Source organism: Opisthocomus hoazin, chromosome 2 (assembly GCF_030867145.1).
Source record: "Opisthocomus hoazin isolate bOpiHoa1 chromosome 2, bOpiHoa1.hap1, whole genome shotgun sequence".
In the NCBI taxonomy this organism is placed as follows: Eukaryota; Metazoa; Chordata; class Aves; order Opisthocomiformes; family Opisthocomidae; genus Opisthocomus; species Opisthocomus hoazin.
In genome coordinates, this window is record NC_134415.1 from 111,176,270 (window position 1) to 111,190,154 (window position 13,885).

General features: G+C 38.5%; 1 protein-coding gene across 18 annotated transcripts in view; it reads right to left on the reverse strand.

The window, feature by feature from the left end:
• MYT1L (myelin transcription factor 1 like) overlaps positions 1-13,885 on the reverse strand; it is a 324,171-nt gene that overhangs the window by 69,110 nt on the left and 241,176 nt on the right. For 16 of the 18 annotated variants that reach the window (XM_075414772.1, XM_075414771.1, XM_075414773.1 and 13 more), the window contains 4 exons: positions 12,922-13,056; positions 10,288-10,378; positions 7,865-7,972; positions 4,467-4,678 (listed from right to left, as the gene is read on the reverse strand). The exons of the other annotated variants lie outside the window; for them this stretch is intronic. In XM_075414772.1, the coding sequence (XP_075270887.1) occupies positions 4,467-4,678; positions 7,865-7,972; positions 10,288-10,378; positions 12,922-13,056 (546 nt within the window). The remainder of the gene's footprint in view (positions 1-4,466; positions 4,679-7,864; positions 7,973-10,287; positions 10,379-12,921; positions 13,057-13,885) is intronic. 18 annotated transcript variants of the gene reach the window in all.

Genomic DNA, 13,885 nt, shown 5'->3' on the forward strand with positions numbered 1-13,885 from the left:
GCTGCTTTGGTAGGCAGGCAGGGTTCAGAAGAAGAATCTGCAAGCAAAATATCTCTGCCAGAGCTTACGTCATCCTCCTTTCTCTAAAAAACTGGAAAAAACCATGGCGTTATTTTTACTGTAAAGGAAATAGTGTTTCACTTAATTCATAACAGATGGAGTTTTCTCAGGAAAGCCACATAATGTACAGGGTGTGATTTTTTTTCAGTGAAGTGAATGCTAAACATTCCTCACTTTTCTTTGTTTTGAACACATACAAGCACTACTCTACCAGGGTATCCACTAATAACATATCTGTGAACTATTTCTCAAGAGTTTCATTGTTAATATAGTAGTCAGTGGTGGTCATTAAAAATTCAACATTTATCCATTGTTACTTTGTAACGATATCCAAGACACACCAGAATTTTCCTGTACTTAAGGAAGAGAATTGAATAATTCAGTTTCTACTGTGTTAACATAGCAAGCACCCTGTACCACTGAAATTGTCAAATTAGAAATATCTTTCAGAATTCATCTGAACAAATAAGACTTCTGTCACTTGCAAAAAATGTTAGTCTTGTTATAGAAGGTCACATTTAGACAGACATAAGAGACATACTACATGGGAAATTATATATATATGAGAATGTGTGCTAAAGAAAGGGAGGGAAAGAGGCAGCTCTATACATAGGACTAACCATCAGAAACTCATGCAGGCTCTGATATGGACTCCTCTGTGGCCTTGGTCAAACTATATTATCACTTGAATTCATTTGCCCTATAAATAGAAAGTTGCTTCTAAAATTTAGTTGTGTTGTGATTCACTTGCAAAATACTTTGAAGATGGAAAGCGCTATAAGCATGCTACGCAATTATTAGCTTTTAGATTACCAGTAATTTAAGCAAAACTTACTTAGAGAGAAATGGCCATGGTTATTGTAACTTTACTGCAGCTATACATTTTAAGATGAGTCACACAACCCAGACTGCTCATTTCACATCAACTTTTCAGGAGTAACAAAGACCATCAATTTATAATGAACTAAATGAAGTTGATCTCTAATGAAGGAAAAGCTGTGTTGTTTCCATACCAGATAAATCTGCTTCATACATCGCCCGACCCTGTGGCACTAGGTTTTGGAAGCTCTGCAGCCCATCTACGATTCGTGACTCCGAGTGAAACCGAATGTGGAGAATGCCTTTCCCTTTAAATAACAGACACAGGTCCAACCAGCTGCATACCCAAACTGACCTCCCATCAGACATGCCTAGAGGCTGATTGCAAAGAACCTCTCAAAGTCTACAGGCTCATCTTGCTAATTAACAACGGAGGAGTGGAAGAGATCCCAACAACATAAAGGAGCAAAGGAAGATACTTGGAGTGGAATTAAATTCTGCCCAGGCACCTTCACCCCCAGTACTGCCTAAGTACTGAATGTGTTAAGTAAGATAATTACAGTTGACTAGCACAGTAAGAGATTCACCTCTCCTAACTTCAGATATGTGACCTAGTCATTACAGGCTTCCTACACAGGCAGTGGAAAGAAACAGGAACTTCCAGGCAATGATTCACCTGACTAGTTTGAAATAAGTACTTCAGGAGGAGACTAACTGGATCAAAGAAGTGTCTTACTCCTTGGATCTCAAAGGGGTGACGAGGTCAGATGTAGGTGCTGACATGATAAAAGCCTATATATGGTCAGATGAATCCCACTCCTAACATTTTCTCAGTGTTTTGATGGAAGGACCCAGGACTGTTGGTGGAATAAGAGGAGCTCCTGCCATTGCCTGAGCAACTGAAAGAGTTGCTGTCTCCTCTCCCCACTGTGTTAAGCTGTTATTCTCTCTACTGCTGTATATTATAAGTCTAACTTCCAATACACTATGAAATGGATTTCAAAGGAAAAAAAAGCCCACAAACACAAGATATCTCAAGAATCCTCAGAGCATCCTACCCCACAATGCAAAGTATCCAATTTCCGTTTGGTTTGTACTAAAGCCTACTGGAAAAAAAAATCAAGAAAACAACCTAAAGGAGCTATTTATGTTCGTGTCACTCACAACCATACACTTCTTGAACACATAATCCCTTTCCCTCATGATGAAAATATAGTGCTAGCTTACAATTAAAAAAGTCATATCCTTAAACTATTTGTCTCATCTTATGTAGCCAGCAGAACCAAAGTGCTATTTACTTGCAAGTTCCTCCAAAACCTTAGGCTTACTTTCAGGTTTGTCAGGATGACTTTTTGGAACTAGATCTGCTTCTATATTAGTGTGTTTTGCTGAGATATGTAATAGCTGTGTGTTCTGCACCCTCCATAATGGTTTTAGTAGCAATAATTTTTTTTACACATAAATATGAAATTACCTAAAAATACTGCAAAGTTGCTTGAGGAAAAGCAGCTCTTTTAAGTGAAGAGCCACTTCCTGAAACCTCCTTCATATTCAGTTATTTACAATAACTGTCAGCAAAATCCTTGTTCCACTGAAAGTCAGTGCCAAAACTTTGACCAATTTCAGTGTGCCCAGGATTTTACTTCATCATTCTAAAATTTAGTTGATTTTCTGGAGGAACTTCAAAACCCTTTGCCAATTTAAGCCAAATACCATGGAGTGCTTATGGAATATCAAAGAGATGCAAACCTGAAAGGTTTCATGAAAATCACTGATAGGGTACAAAGAAAAACTCATATTAGGTCCCATCTCTGGGAGCACATCTGGCCAAACAGCACATGCATCACTTGGAACCAGGTACAGTGTGTGCTGCCTCTTGCAGAGCCAGGAGTATGGAACAAGTCCATAGGGAACTAGCCTTTGTTTGGCAACCAACTAGCTCCAGCTATAATGGGCTTCAGCTGGTCTGAGTACACAAGAACCACATATACCTGCTGTACCAGCAGGCATCACGTGTATACAGTGTCCCTCAGCCCTCTCTGGCTCACATTACTGAGCACTGAAGCAACCTGGTCCCAGCCTTATCGCCAAGTAAAATTCCTATTTACAGGCAGATGAGCGTGCATAAAGACAGTGACCTGTATCACCCTAGTCTTTCATTATTCAAGGCCACTGTTAAACTTGTGCTTAATGTCACATGCATTTTCAAGTTCTGGTGATTTGGGGAAAAAAGTGGGAGATTGTAATTATTTGCTGAAAAGGGGTCTTAAATGAGAAAATATGTATCAGTTCCTTAAACATCAGTAATTTGATCTGAAAATACGTGTGTCCACAGGATCCCCAGCAATACTCTGATTCTTTCCTTTCTGCAAGAGTAGACAGCATATACACAACAATTAATATCTCATTTTCCTTATATTAATATGCACTCATTAACTTACTAACCACAGTTAGAGCTAGTGCTTTACCTTTAATAATGTTCAAGCCCTTATTCTGACACAGGCAAACAAGATGAGTTTATGAGAGAAGAAAAAAAGGGCACTTCTACTCAAAAACAACCCTTCTCCTTTCTGCTATAGTGCAAGAACATGCCTGTTGATTCTATAAGAAAGCAAAATATCCAAAATATCAGAAAAAGAAAGCAAGAACTGCAGCAATTTTCCCTTTCTCCACTTACCTACTTTTGAATGTCAGAGTCTGTTCAGACAACAGCATAAATTGTTCTATAGAATGTATTTATTTCTGTTTTCCTAAACAAAAATCTGACACCTGCCTGAAATCTCCTGTGGTAGTCAGTGAGTAGTATCAACTATTTTAACCAAAAAATAAACTGTTAACATTCAAAAACAGAAAAGATAGAAGTACAGTACGGTTTTATACGTATATACACACACACATATAATATATATACAGATGTAATTGTATTGCTCTGAAAAACTCCTGATGTCCTCAAAAGCTAAAATCCAAACCCTCATTCTTTATCCTGCAGTTGGTTTTTCTCCCCTAGTAAAAATCCCCTTGCCTGACAGATCCCATCCATTGTCTTCTCCTGAACTGAAGCCACTTTCAGCCTACTCCTAAACATGTTCTTCTGTTAGATTTTCCAGAGAATTCAACAGGTATATTCATGAGGACAAAACGAAGAGAAATGCCTCATTAAGTAAGCAGTAGTGATTTCTGAAGTGCAATAAGATCCAGGTTTTCTACTTCTGTAACCCCAGAGAGCAAGTATGTTATCTTTATGGGCTACCTGAACTAGTGTACGGAAGCGAGAATCCTAATGTAACCCTTGAGGCCAGGTCTCCCAGATAGCAACAGCTAGCTCTATTACTTAGCTTTTATTGCAAACTCAACACATCCCAGGAGCTTAATAGCTGGAGATGTTCTTTTGCCAGTGCAACAATCCTGAAGCAAGCATCGTATAAAAAAATGCTTTTTAAAAAGGCCTTTAAAATAACTTACACATGACAGCATTCCTCATAATAGTATATGAACACGAAAACATGTCTTATTTGTATGATGTTTACATATACAACAACATGATTAACTGCAAACTTGTCTCTCGTATAAGAGTGTGCACCTCCTACCATCATATCCTTTGGGGGATATATCCCTGGATTGCACCTTGGGAGCTATGGCTCTCTTGCCATAGGCATGGTTGTCATAACTGTTATATTCAAACGTAGTCTTAGAGTATTTCTCTAGTTCCTTGGCCAAGTTGGAGCGGGGTGTGGTGGTGGGGACATTGTTTCTGTAGCCATACTGAGGGATCTCCAATTGCTTAACAAAGCACATGGGCCTAGAAATTAAAGATATGTAAAGTTTGTTAGATGCAGTTCAGTTTACTGTGTCTGTGCATAATTTATAGTTCAGATTAGAAAATCTTAGTTATTTCTTGCACTCATGAGACAGCAATATATTATTGGATTTGCTTAGTTTGGTTATTTTCAGCAGACAAACAATATATATTTTCTTGAACAAAGCCTAGACAAAATTAATTCTAATATCACTAAATGTATCCTGTAGCTAAAAGTATTTTAAAATTCTGTTTTAAAATACTTCAGGGTTTCCCTTTCCCCATGTAATTGCATCACATAGCAAACATTTTCTCTTCTGGGAGGTGAATTAAAGAGGGGCAAGCCGACTGACAGAAGAAGTTTGGACAAATTCCTTTAAATGTCAAAAACAAAAAACAGCACTAGAAGCTCCACTTAATTAATGGAGTTTCCTCTGAATTTCTTTCAACAGAGTTCTATGCTGTTTTCCTGTATGCTTTCCAAAGGAGCTAGTCCTGTTTCATCCCTCAGTATACAAATCCACGATCGTCTTAAGAAATACACAGGAGTCTCACAACCTCCATTGACTCTGAGCTGCTGCCCCGCAGGTCCTGCTCACCCTTAAATGCCAGGTTGTGGCAGGAGCTGCAATTCCTGATACACAGATAGACACCTCAAGGCAGGTCCTGTGAATGAATACTGGATAGAACTGTTATCAGCTGAATTTCTCCTTCATTTAGGATCAGCGAGGATAGTCAGGAAAAGCCCTGACTGATCTCATTCGGCCATTGGAGCAACTTGTGAAATCTCAGTGAAAGAACGCTGTAGCGAACTCCAGTGTCAACGCTGTCTTCTGCATGTGGACACAAAAGTCATAGCTCTCAAAGCAGGTAAATGAAGGTCAGATCCTGCAAACGTTACCTATATCAGAAGGTGTTGTATGACTGGGTCGTGGGGAGTAACTCCTACACAGTGCTGCGTGTGTCTACCTACTGCATTTAGCAGGAGGTAAAGATGATGAACAGCACACCTGAGGTGCTTCTGCTGGAATCAAGACTCATATAATCAAGCCTTTTTTCTTTTTTTTTCTTTACTGGATTTATAACCAGAGGAAATGGAAGGAACATTCATAGGAACATAAATTCAGTCAAGACCAGAAGTATCATCATGCTGACTGACAAAATGGAATGTGATAAATAGTAAGAAATAGGTTTTGAATATTATGTTTTCCTGAATGAATTCATTTTCATAGAATTTAGTCAGGATATTTATGTAAAGATCACCCAAGAAATCATATTAGTCACACTATTCCCTTTGATTTATGTATGCTCGTTCCTTCAGACACTTCTTCCTCACAAAATACATAGGCTTATTTATACAATGAGCTGATATGAATAATATTTTGATCCTGTCTCAAGATAATCTATATTTAGCTAAAAAAATGCAATCTGGATCCTGTACGTTCAATGCAAATCCAAAATTTCTGTGGAACAGAAGTCCTATGAATTTGATTTAAGTAAGAAATTTTAAATGCAGGTGGAATGGAAATTGGGATGAAGACAAATATTCAAGATTTACTCTTAGAACATCTCTGTCTGCCCATCAGTTGCCTGCATACAAATATCATAAATAGCTCCCAAGTTCTTCATCTTAAATACTTCAGTGACTTAAAAGTACAAGGGAAGCAGGAGACAAGATGAAAGCATTATCTGAGTTGCCTATAAAATCTGAAACACAGGGCAGGCTCACAAACAAAGTTAAGATTGCAGCATAACTTCCCAGGGAGTTTGCCAGCAAACCGGATGCTGCTTTTGAGCAATTGCCGCCTTTGTATGGCATCTGACTCCAGCGGCTTCCCTCTAATGAGCAGCGGTAAAAGCCACTGTGTTTTTGATCTGTCTTTTTCCATCAAGTGAGAAACGGTGCTATTCTCTCAAAGAGTGTTTTTCATTAATAGGATTTGAAGAACCTTTCTCTAAGAAAACTGTCTGGGATGCTGTATGAAAGACCGTACAATCCAACTCAGGGGCAGTTAAGATAAAGCCCATCAAAAACAATCTGAGGAAGGAAGGAAAACAAAGTCAACAGGCACAACATAAAACTCTTCTGTAGATGTGAACCATAATTCTGTGTTCTTAGCTCTATGGAAAACGATCGTTTTTTTAAAAGACCATCAAGATTAGATGAAGTTTTAAGAGAACATGCAAAGAATGATGTTGTTAACACAGTAGAAAACTTTCACTTCAAACAGCCCTATCAGATTTTAAACCTGGAAGACAGCTAAATACTAAGAAACCTATGGGATAAGTAGGAAATTCTGGGAACTAAAGCTGCGGCACTTCCTCCAGGCTCTTTGAGGCAGCTGGAAGGGATGCACCTATCCCAGCCCACAGATAGCGCAGTATCCATGGAGAAATTCTGCAGCTCTTGGGGCATCATCAGCATAAGGCTGGTACCATTATGTAGAAGTCTAGTTCCTTCACATGTATCGTTCACACTTCAACTCCTTTGAAATACTACTTTTTCCACCCACACATCTCAAAAGAGGAGACAACAGCACAAAGCCAGATACAGCTTTGGAAAAAAGCAGAATCCTATTTGGATGAAGATAAGGGGTATAATCATATCAAATTGGTTCAAGGTACTACTCATATGAAAATCTGGGACAATTTTTTTTCTCTTTCTGTCCTTCCTGGTAGTGAGTGGGGAAATACATACAAAGAACTAAGTCTGACTTTATTTTGGAATCTAAGCTATACCTGACATTTTCCCAAGTGTCCTGCCAAAAGGTGTACTACCAGTTTGGTAATGCAAATAGGGCTTCTGGTTTAATTTAAACTGATATTTACTAGTAAAAGCCTGCTGAAAAAACCAAGACTTACCGGTAAATATTAGTTTATTCCCCAAAGATACCAACTTTTTTCACATTGTTCTTAGACTTTGCACTCCAGCAGTCATCTTTACACCAAACAATGCCTAAGACAAAAATGAGCTTTTCAGCCTTACATGTATTTGCCAAAATAATTACCAACCCTCCCCCATGTAAATTGAGTGGGAAATACACACTGTGAGAATTGGATCCAGAAGCCCTAATTCTAACTTTTCTTTAAAGGAGATATATATGTATATACAACGTATATAAATTCTCAGATTAGGTGAGTGTGTGATGAATTCTTCATAATAATAAGTATTATAGTGATTTCTAATACCTTAAAACCCGATCTGATGCCTGGTTTGATTTTGACACATCACAGTTCTGATGCTTCTCTTGAGCTTTAGCCAGTTTCTCTGCTGCAGCAATAGGACATCCAGAGAGGCTGCAATTACAGAAAGGAAATTTAATTGTCTTGTCCTGTGTAGTTTCACATTGTAGCACTGATCCAATTACTCCTTCTCCTCCTTAGCCAGCATCAGGAAGAATCTGAAGGAAAAGAGTTTCCAAACGCTTTTCGGTCATATGTGTTTTCTCTAGACTAGACTTCCTTTCCTCTGCTTTCAAAGTTGCATGGTAGATCCTACATCTGCTCTTCTTCTCTGACTGTACATGGGTAGATAACTCATGGATGCCAGCCAGTGAACACACCAGTAGGAGAGGAGGATATAAACTGGAATCTACTGTGCAGCTCTGCTAGCAGACTTGTGACCTTTCTGCATCTACAAATGTTGCCAATGAAATGGCTCCTGAAGATGATTGAATGACAACACCACATAGGCCAAATCTTGCGCTGCTTCACACCTCATTCAACTCCATTAACTCCAATCTTTTTGCTAGGCGTATAAATGAGTGCAAAATTTGGCCTTGGGTCTCTAAATCTACATCTCAGCTATGTTATAATTCATGTCTGTTCATGAACTTCAGCCACTAAAGTATGTTTTCTAATAGCAGATGATGTAACATGAAAAGAACTTCTGCATTTGAATTGAAATTCAATGAAATTTGCAAATGCTGAACTATTAATGAAGTGACAAGAGTAAGACTGATTCTTCTGGAAAAGATTTAGAACAGGGTAAAATAAATATATTGATGCCAGCAGATGGTGCTCTCAGTGAAGCTGTAAAAACCTGTGACCTGACAATGTAGGAGGTCCTTTCATTGTCATAGTCTATTGCGTGCTTATGTGACCGCAGCTCTCTGTGTTCTCCACAGGAAAATAAATTAAAATGAAAGGCAAATCAGTGCATTCCCAGATGTTCCCTTCTCTACAGGAAATAAGGGGGGGGGGGGGGGGGGGGGAGAGAAAGAATTAAAAAAATGAAGCACAGCAAAATGCCCCAAAAGCTGCAGAAAGAGGGGAGCGCAGACTGCAGACTGCTCCCCCCAGCCCTCCCTCGCTGCCCTACTTCTGCAGAGGGGTGAGGGGGCTCTGTGTGGTTCTGGAGCCATGCCGGAGGGCAGCTGTGCTCCGCTGACATGCTCTTCTTCAGACACCTCAAATATTGTGGTAGATATTCAACCAGAAGTGAACACTGCTTCAAGCTGCAGTAATTCCCATAAAGCCTTCCTTCTCAGAGGTTTTTGCTGCATCTACTGGCAGCATCACTGCAGAGAAGAAAGGGGTACCAGAGCCTCCTGCAGATGGGTTGGTACCCACAAGAGTCTTCCAGGAGCCATGCAGTTAGTATCAGGGGCTCTAGCAACCCAGAGCTTGATAAGACTGAATGTCTAGTAACTGTGTAGTTCCTTAAGTGTTCATGCTACAATTAAGAGTAAAAAAATAATTTAGTAATAGGAACCTCGCATAGGTCCTTTTACTCTCCTACCCACATTTCCTGAATTTTTTAAATTTGTAAAGAAATAAGCAAGATCTTATTGTTCTGTGGGAAAATTATGACATGTACTAAAAATTATACTAACATTTTGATAATTTTGTTATTTGTTTGACAGAATTTAATAGGCAATGGCATCCCTTCTGTAAAAATCTATTACTAATCTTAGGAAACTGTAGAAAGTTGTTTTTTTTCTTGATCTTCTTTTGTTTGGCTACAATATTTACATCTAACATTTCTGGCTTCTCATTTTTAAATTTAGTGAAACATTTTCATAATATTGCTTAAAAAGGAAAATTCTCATTCGGTTTTAGCTGAGTAAAGATTTTGGGGTTGAGACCGGTCAGTAGGACAGCTAACTCTTCTAGTGTCTGTGTACTTAAAACGCTGTTTCTCATGTATTAAAAAAATCATTTTTAGGACTAGAGTGGATTTTTTCATGCACTATAAAATAATCCCTGAAGGGACTGAAGTGTGAGAACAAAACTCTGTCCTAGCCCTGATGATGTTGGCAGACCCTTGCTCCTTCCTGCGACACACCCGTAAGGAGTTTCATATCACTACTGTTCTGCTAGTAACAAAACAAAAAGAAAAAAAAATCCACCCAAAAAGCTAAGGATGCTTAAAATGTCTTCTGTGGATCAATTCAACCACACTGAAGCAAACGCACACTCATTCTCCTCAGAAAACACATGAATAAATGTTACCCTTTAAAATGGATAAAGCACACGAAGCACCATCCGTCAATCTTCAGAACAAAACAACGAAACACACACTCACAACCCCCCGCCAATGGACTGCTAGAAGGGCTGCAGTTCGGAGGCACTGTTCCCTCTAGATTGGCGTCCAGCGACGGCATCCTTACCTTCGGTGGGAATTCCTGTTGCTATTTACGTGGCCCCGGCCTGTGCAGCCTGGTGTAGGACACTTAAGAACATTTTCATGCATGGCAAGAACTTGACAAGGAGAGTAAGAGAAAACAGCAGAGTATGAAAACAAGAAAAAAAAAATCAAATCCCAGTATATATGAAACCATTTTAAAACAAAGCAGGATTCATTAACAACCAGCATTCCTCAAAATACACGTGACACACATAGCCAATAAAGCCTGATGACGGTAGTAAGTATTGTGACCCTATGCTCATTAACACAGGGCAACAGTGAAAGATATGAAGGTTACAGAACCTATAAACAAATCATCTCTGATGCAACAGTGAAGCAGAAGACTTCCAACATCTTCCTCGTTCAAAAACACTGAGCAAAGATCAGCTCAACAGTAAAGGGTGAGCTAGAATGGTCCAATATAAAATTACGGACTAGAAAAATTCTTTCAGGAAATGTATGCATTCATAATACATAGCTTTATATGGACAGTATCAAACCTGAGCGCTGAAAATCTGCTCTCAAGTTATACTGGTAGAACACTGAATTATTTGAAACACACCTCAGTACAACCCTGAACACAATTTAACCCTAACTATAAGACAGTCCAATTGAGCTAGGGGCCAGTTCTGTCCACTTCCACATAGACATATCATTCATATCTATATGACGAGCAGAATTGGTCCTTTACTTTTTACTCGTATTCTCTACAGATGTGAAAATTGCAATGGATAGAAATTTTTTTCAAAATACTAAAAACTAAAAAAAAATTAAAATTAAGCACTTAAAGCACTGAGAGATGGCAGAAAAAAAAAAAGAAAACTGTGTAACAAAGAAATATGTGGTACAAGCTTAAGCAAGTAAACTGATTTACATCTGCATCCATTGCAAGCTGGATGGAAAACTTACTCCTGAGGCTTACTCCTCTAAATCATAAAGCTCATGCTATGAAGTGCCAAATTATCAAGAACTTTTTGGTAACGCTAAAGAGTTTTGTATGATGTGAGACATATCTGAATCCATGTCTCAGAGCTTGATGGCAGTACATCACTTCATGGAAAAAGGCCATTCAGCCCTTACAAAGTTCTGGTTTTCTCATACAAGAAGTAGTCTGTAAGCCTGTATTTAGTTCTCACTCAAAAAGAGGTTTAATAAAATCAGTGAATTCCTTGACTGAGTTAAGAACTGAATAAAAGCTGTTCAGAGCATTGAGAATTTAACCACGTATACTGATTAAAAGATAACCATCATCATCTCCCCATCATCAGTGTACTAAAATGTGTATAGATGCAAAAGCTTTACTCTGAAATTCCTACTATTGAAAGCTGTTCTTGAAACATGCTTCACAAGGCCAACATCACAGGAAAAAAATAAAAAGATGAGCTCACCTTTTTCATTTTAGTAGGTACAAGAGCATGCAAACAGTTTAAAGCTATATTCTTCTTTGATTTACAAAGTACTCTAAAGAGCTTTTTATTTAACATTTGTAAAAAGTGACAGAACTTTGAGCAACCGAATAAATACTTGTGTTTCAGAAAATTACAGGGTCTTGCAAAGCAGAGAAATTACTCTATTTGTTCTACTGTATTCAGAGATGAACCAAGCTACAGCAAAGTTTCCTAAAGCACTTCCTCATTATTTTACTTCTGGAAGAAGCCACTCTACCATGAAAGAGGAGACTTTTTATGTCTGCCACTCTAGGTGTGCTAATCTACTTCTGCTTTCTTATCCTTCAGAATCTACTGTCCTGTGGAAACTGGGGACCATTTTAGCCCTGACTGTCTTTATAACACTTCCTTTAAGCTTTTGTAAATCCATTGAGGTTAGGTCTATAAGTGCTGACGGGCAGTGGGGATTATAGGTACGTAGACTCCAATGGAATAACTCCATTTTAAAACTGGTGTGAAAGAGAACTGGATCTTAGCTAGATGCTTGCTTGGTGTAAATCAGCATAGAGCAATTAGCTTCAACAGAACTATGTCGATTCCACCAGCCACGTAGGTGACTTCCAGCAACGGAGCCCTCTGCCTCCAGGTGAATGTCCGTGAGTTCACATGGGTGAACCTCCTTTGCAGAGAATGCGCTGACGTGGCAGGAAATTCCACCCATGTGACTGACAGGGGATGTTTGCTCAAAATCCTGAGCTATGTAACTAAGTGAACAGCCAAATCGCTATTTTTAATAATATAAGCTAGTTTAATATAAATTATGTTTCAGACACCACAACAACAAAGGAAATGGGTTGCAAGTTTTTCAAGTACAATTACTCCTCTACAAGACAACAGGGACAGTTGATGTGACATTGGCACGCAGCAGTAAAAGCAGTGCACATCTTCTGGAAACCTTTTTCTCTGTTGATTGAATACTTCTATTTAAAAATAACCTAGGATTTTTAAAATCAAAGAATACAGCTTTAAAAGTTGTTCTTTTAGTGTAAAAGTTAGTAGAGAATGGAAATGATGGAATAAAGGAAAAAGTGTAACACAGAACAGTTGACTAAGTTGAGACAAACCATACTGAAAAATGAAATTAATTTTTTAAACAAAAGGTTTAAAAAGCATGCTCGAAAAATCTTTGTAGTTTTATCCCCAGTTTCCATGAAACAATGTGAACTTACTTTCTGGAGGGACCCTATCTTTGTGTGGGCATCCTGACAAACTGCGGTGATGGGGGTAAAGCCCCGTTACATGGCCAGTTCCATCACACCCAGGGGTAGGACATTTGCTTTCTTTCTTTTCTGTTCTTGAGGGATCTATAATTTACAACAAATGTGTCACGTGAATGATGCTTTTCACATTTTTATAAGAAGGTTCATTTAATCATGTCATTTACGCTTTGGTAAATGTTCTTATGAAAACTAGAAGAGAAAAAAAAAACACCTTCTACTTCTTAACACAGTTCTGTCACTTTTATCCCGTTATCTTCTTTTCAGACTGCAGGCTCCTATCATCACACCAATATCCATTCATAGCGACTGGAAAGCGACCTTTTTATAGCAAAGTCGTACCACTGTCAATCAATGTTCTGCTGGCAAGCACCAGCTCAAGGGTGTAAGGTCATTTGGAAACTGTTCAGTTGGTGTTTCCTTTCTTTACATTATTATTTGCCTGATGCATTAAGGTCTGCAAATGTACTGTCGTAGCAGTTCAATGTCCCGAGAGCAGCAAACCCAGCTCTTTAGCATAACGATTCAATGATTCAGCACAAATAAATCCCTTTTCCAAGGCTCACTGAGGAGACAGTTCTTGTGTTCTTTAAATTCCTCATGAAGTAACAGAATTTATGCAAATATTTCTTTCTCTTCAATAAATTATGGTGGGGTAAACATTGTAATCAGAAACACTGGAAGTATCACTTGCTGCATAAATTTGGGCCATTACAAACATTCATATACAAGGCTTTAATATTCATATCCTTAAAAGGTTAATGATCTTTTAGCATGCTGTTGGATCTTCTGTCTACAAATCAATGAAAAGTCTAAATAGACATTTTTTCAACAAAATAAAGTTTTCTGCCAATAATGTAGTGGAACTGCTGGTGAGATTAATCCTGAACTAGAACTTTCTCACATACTTCATCAG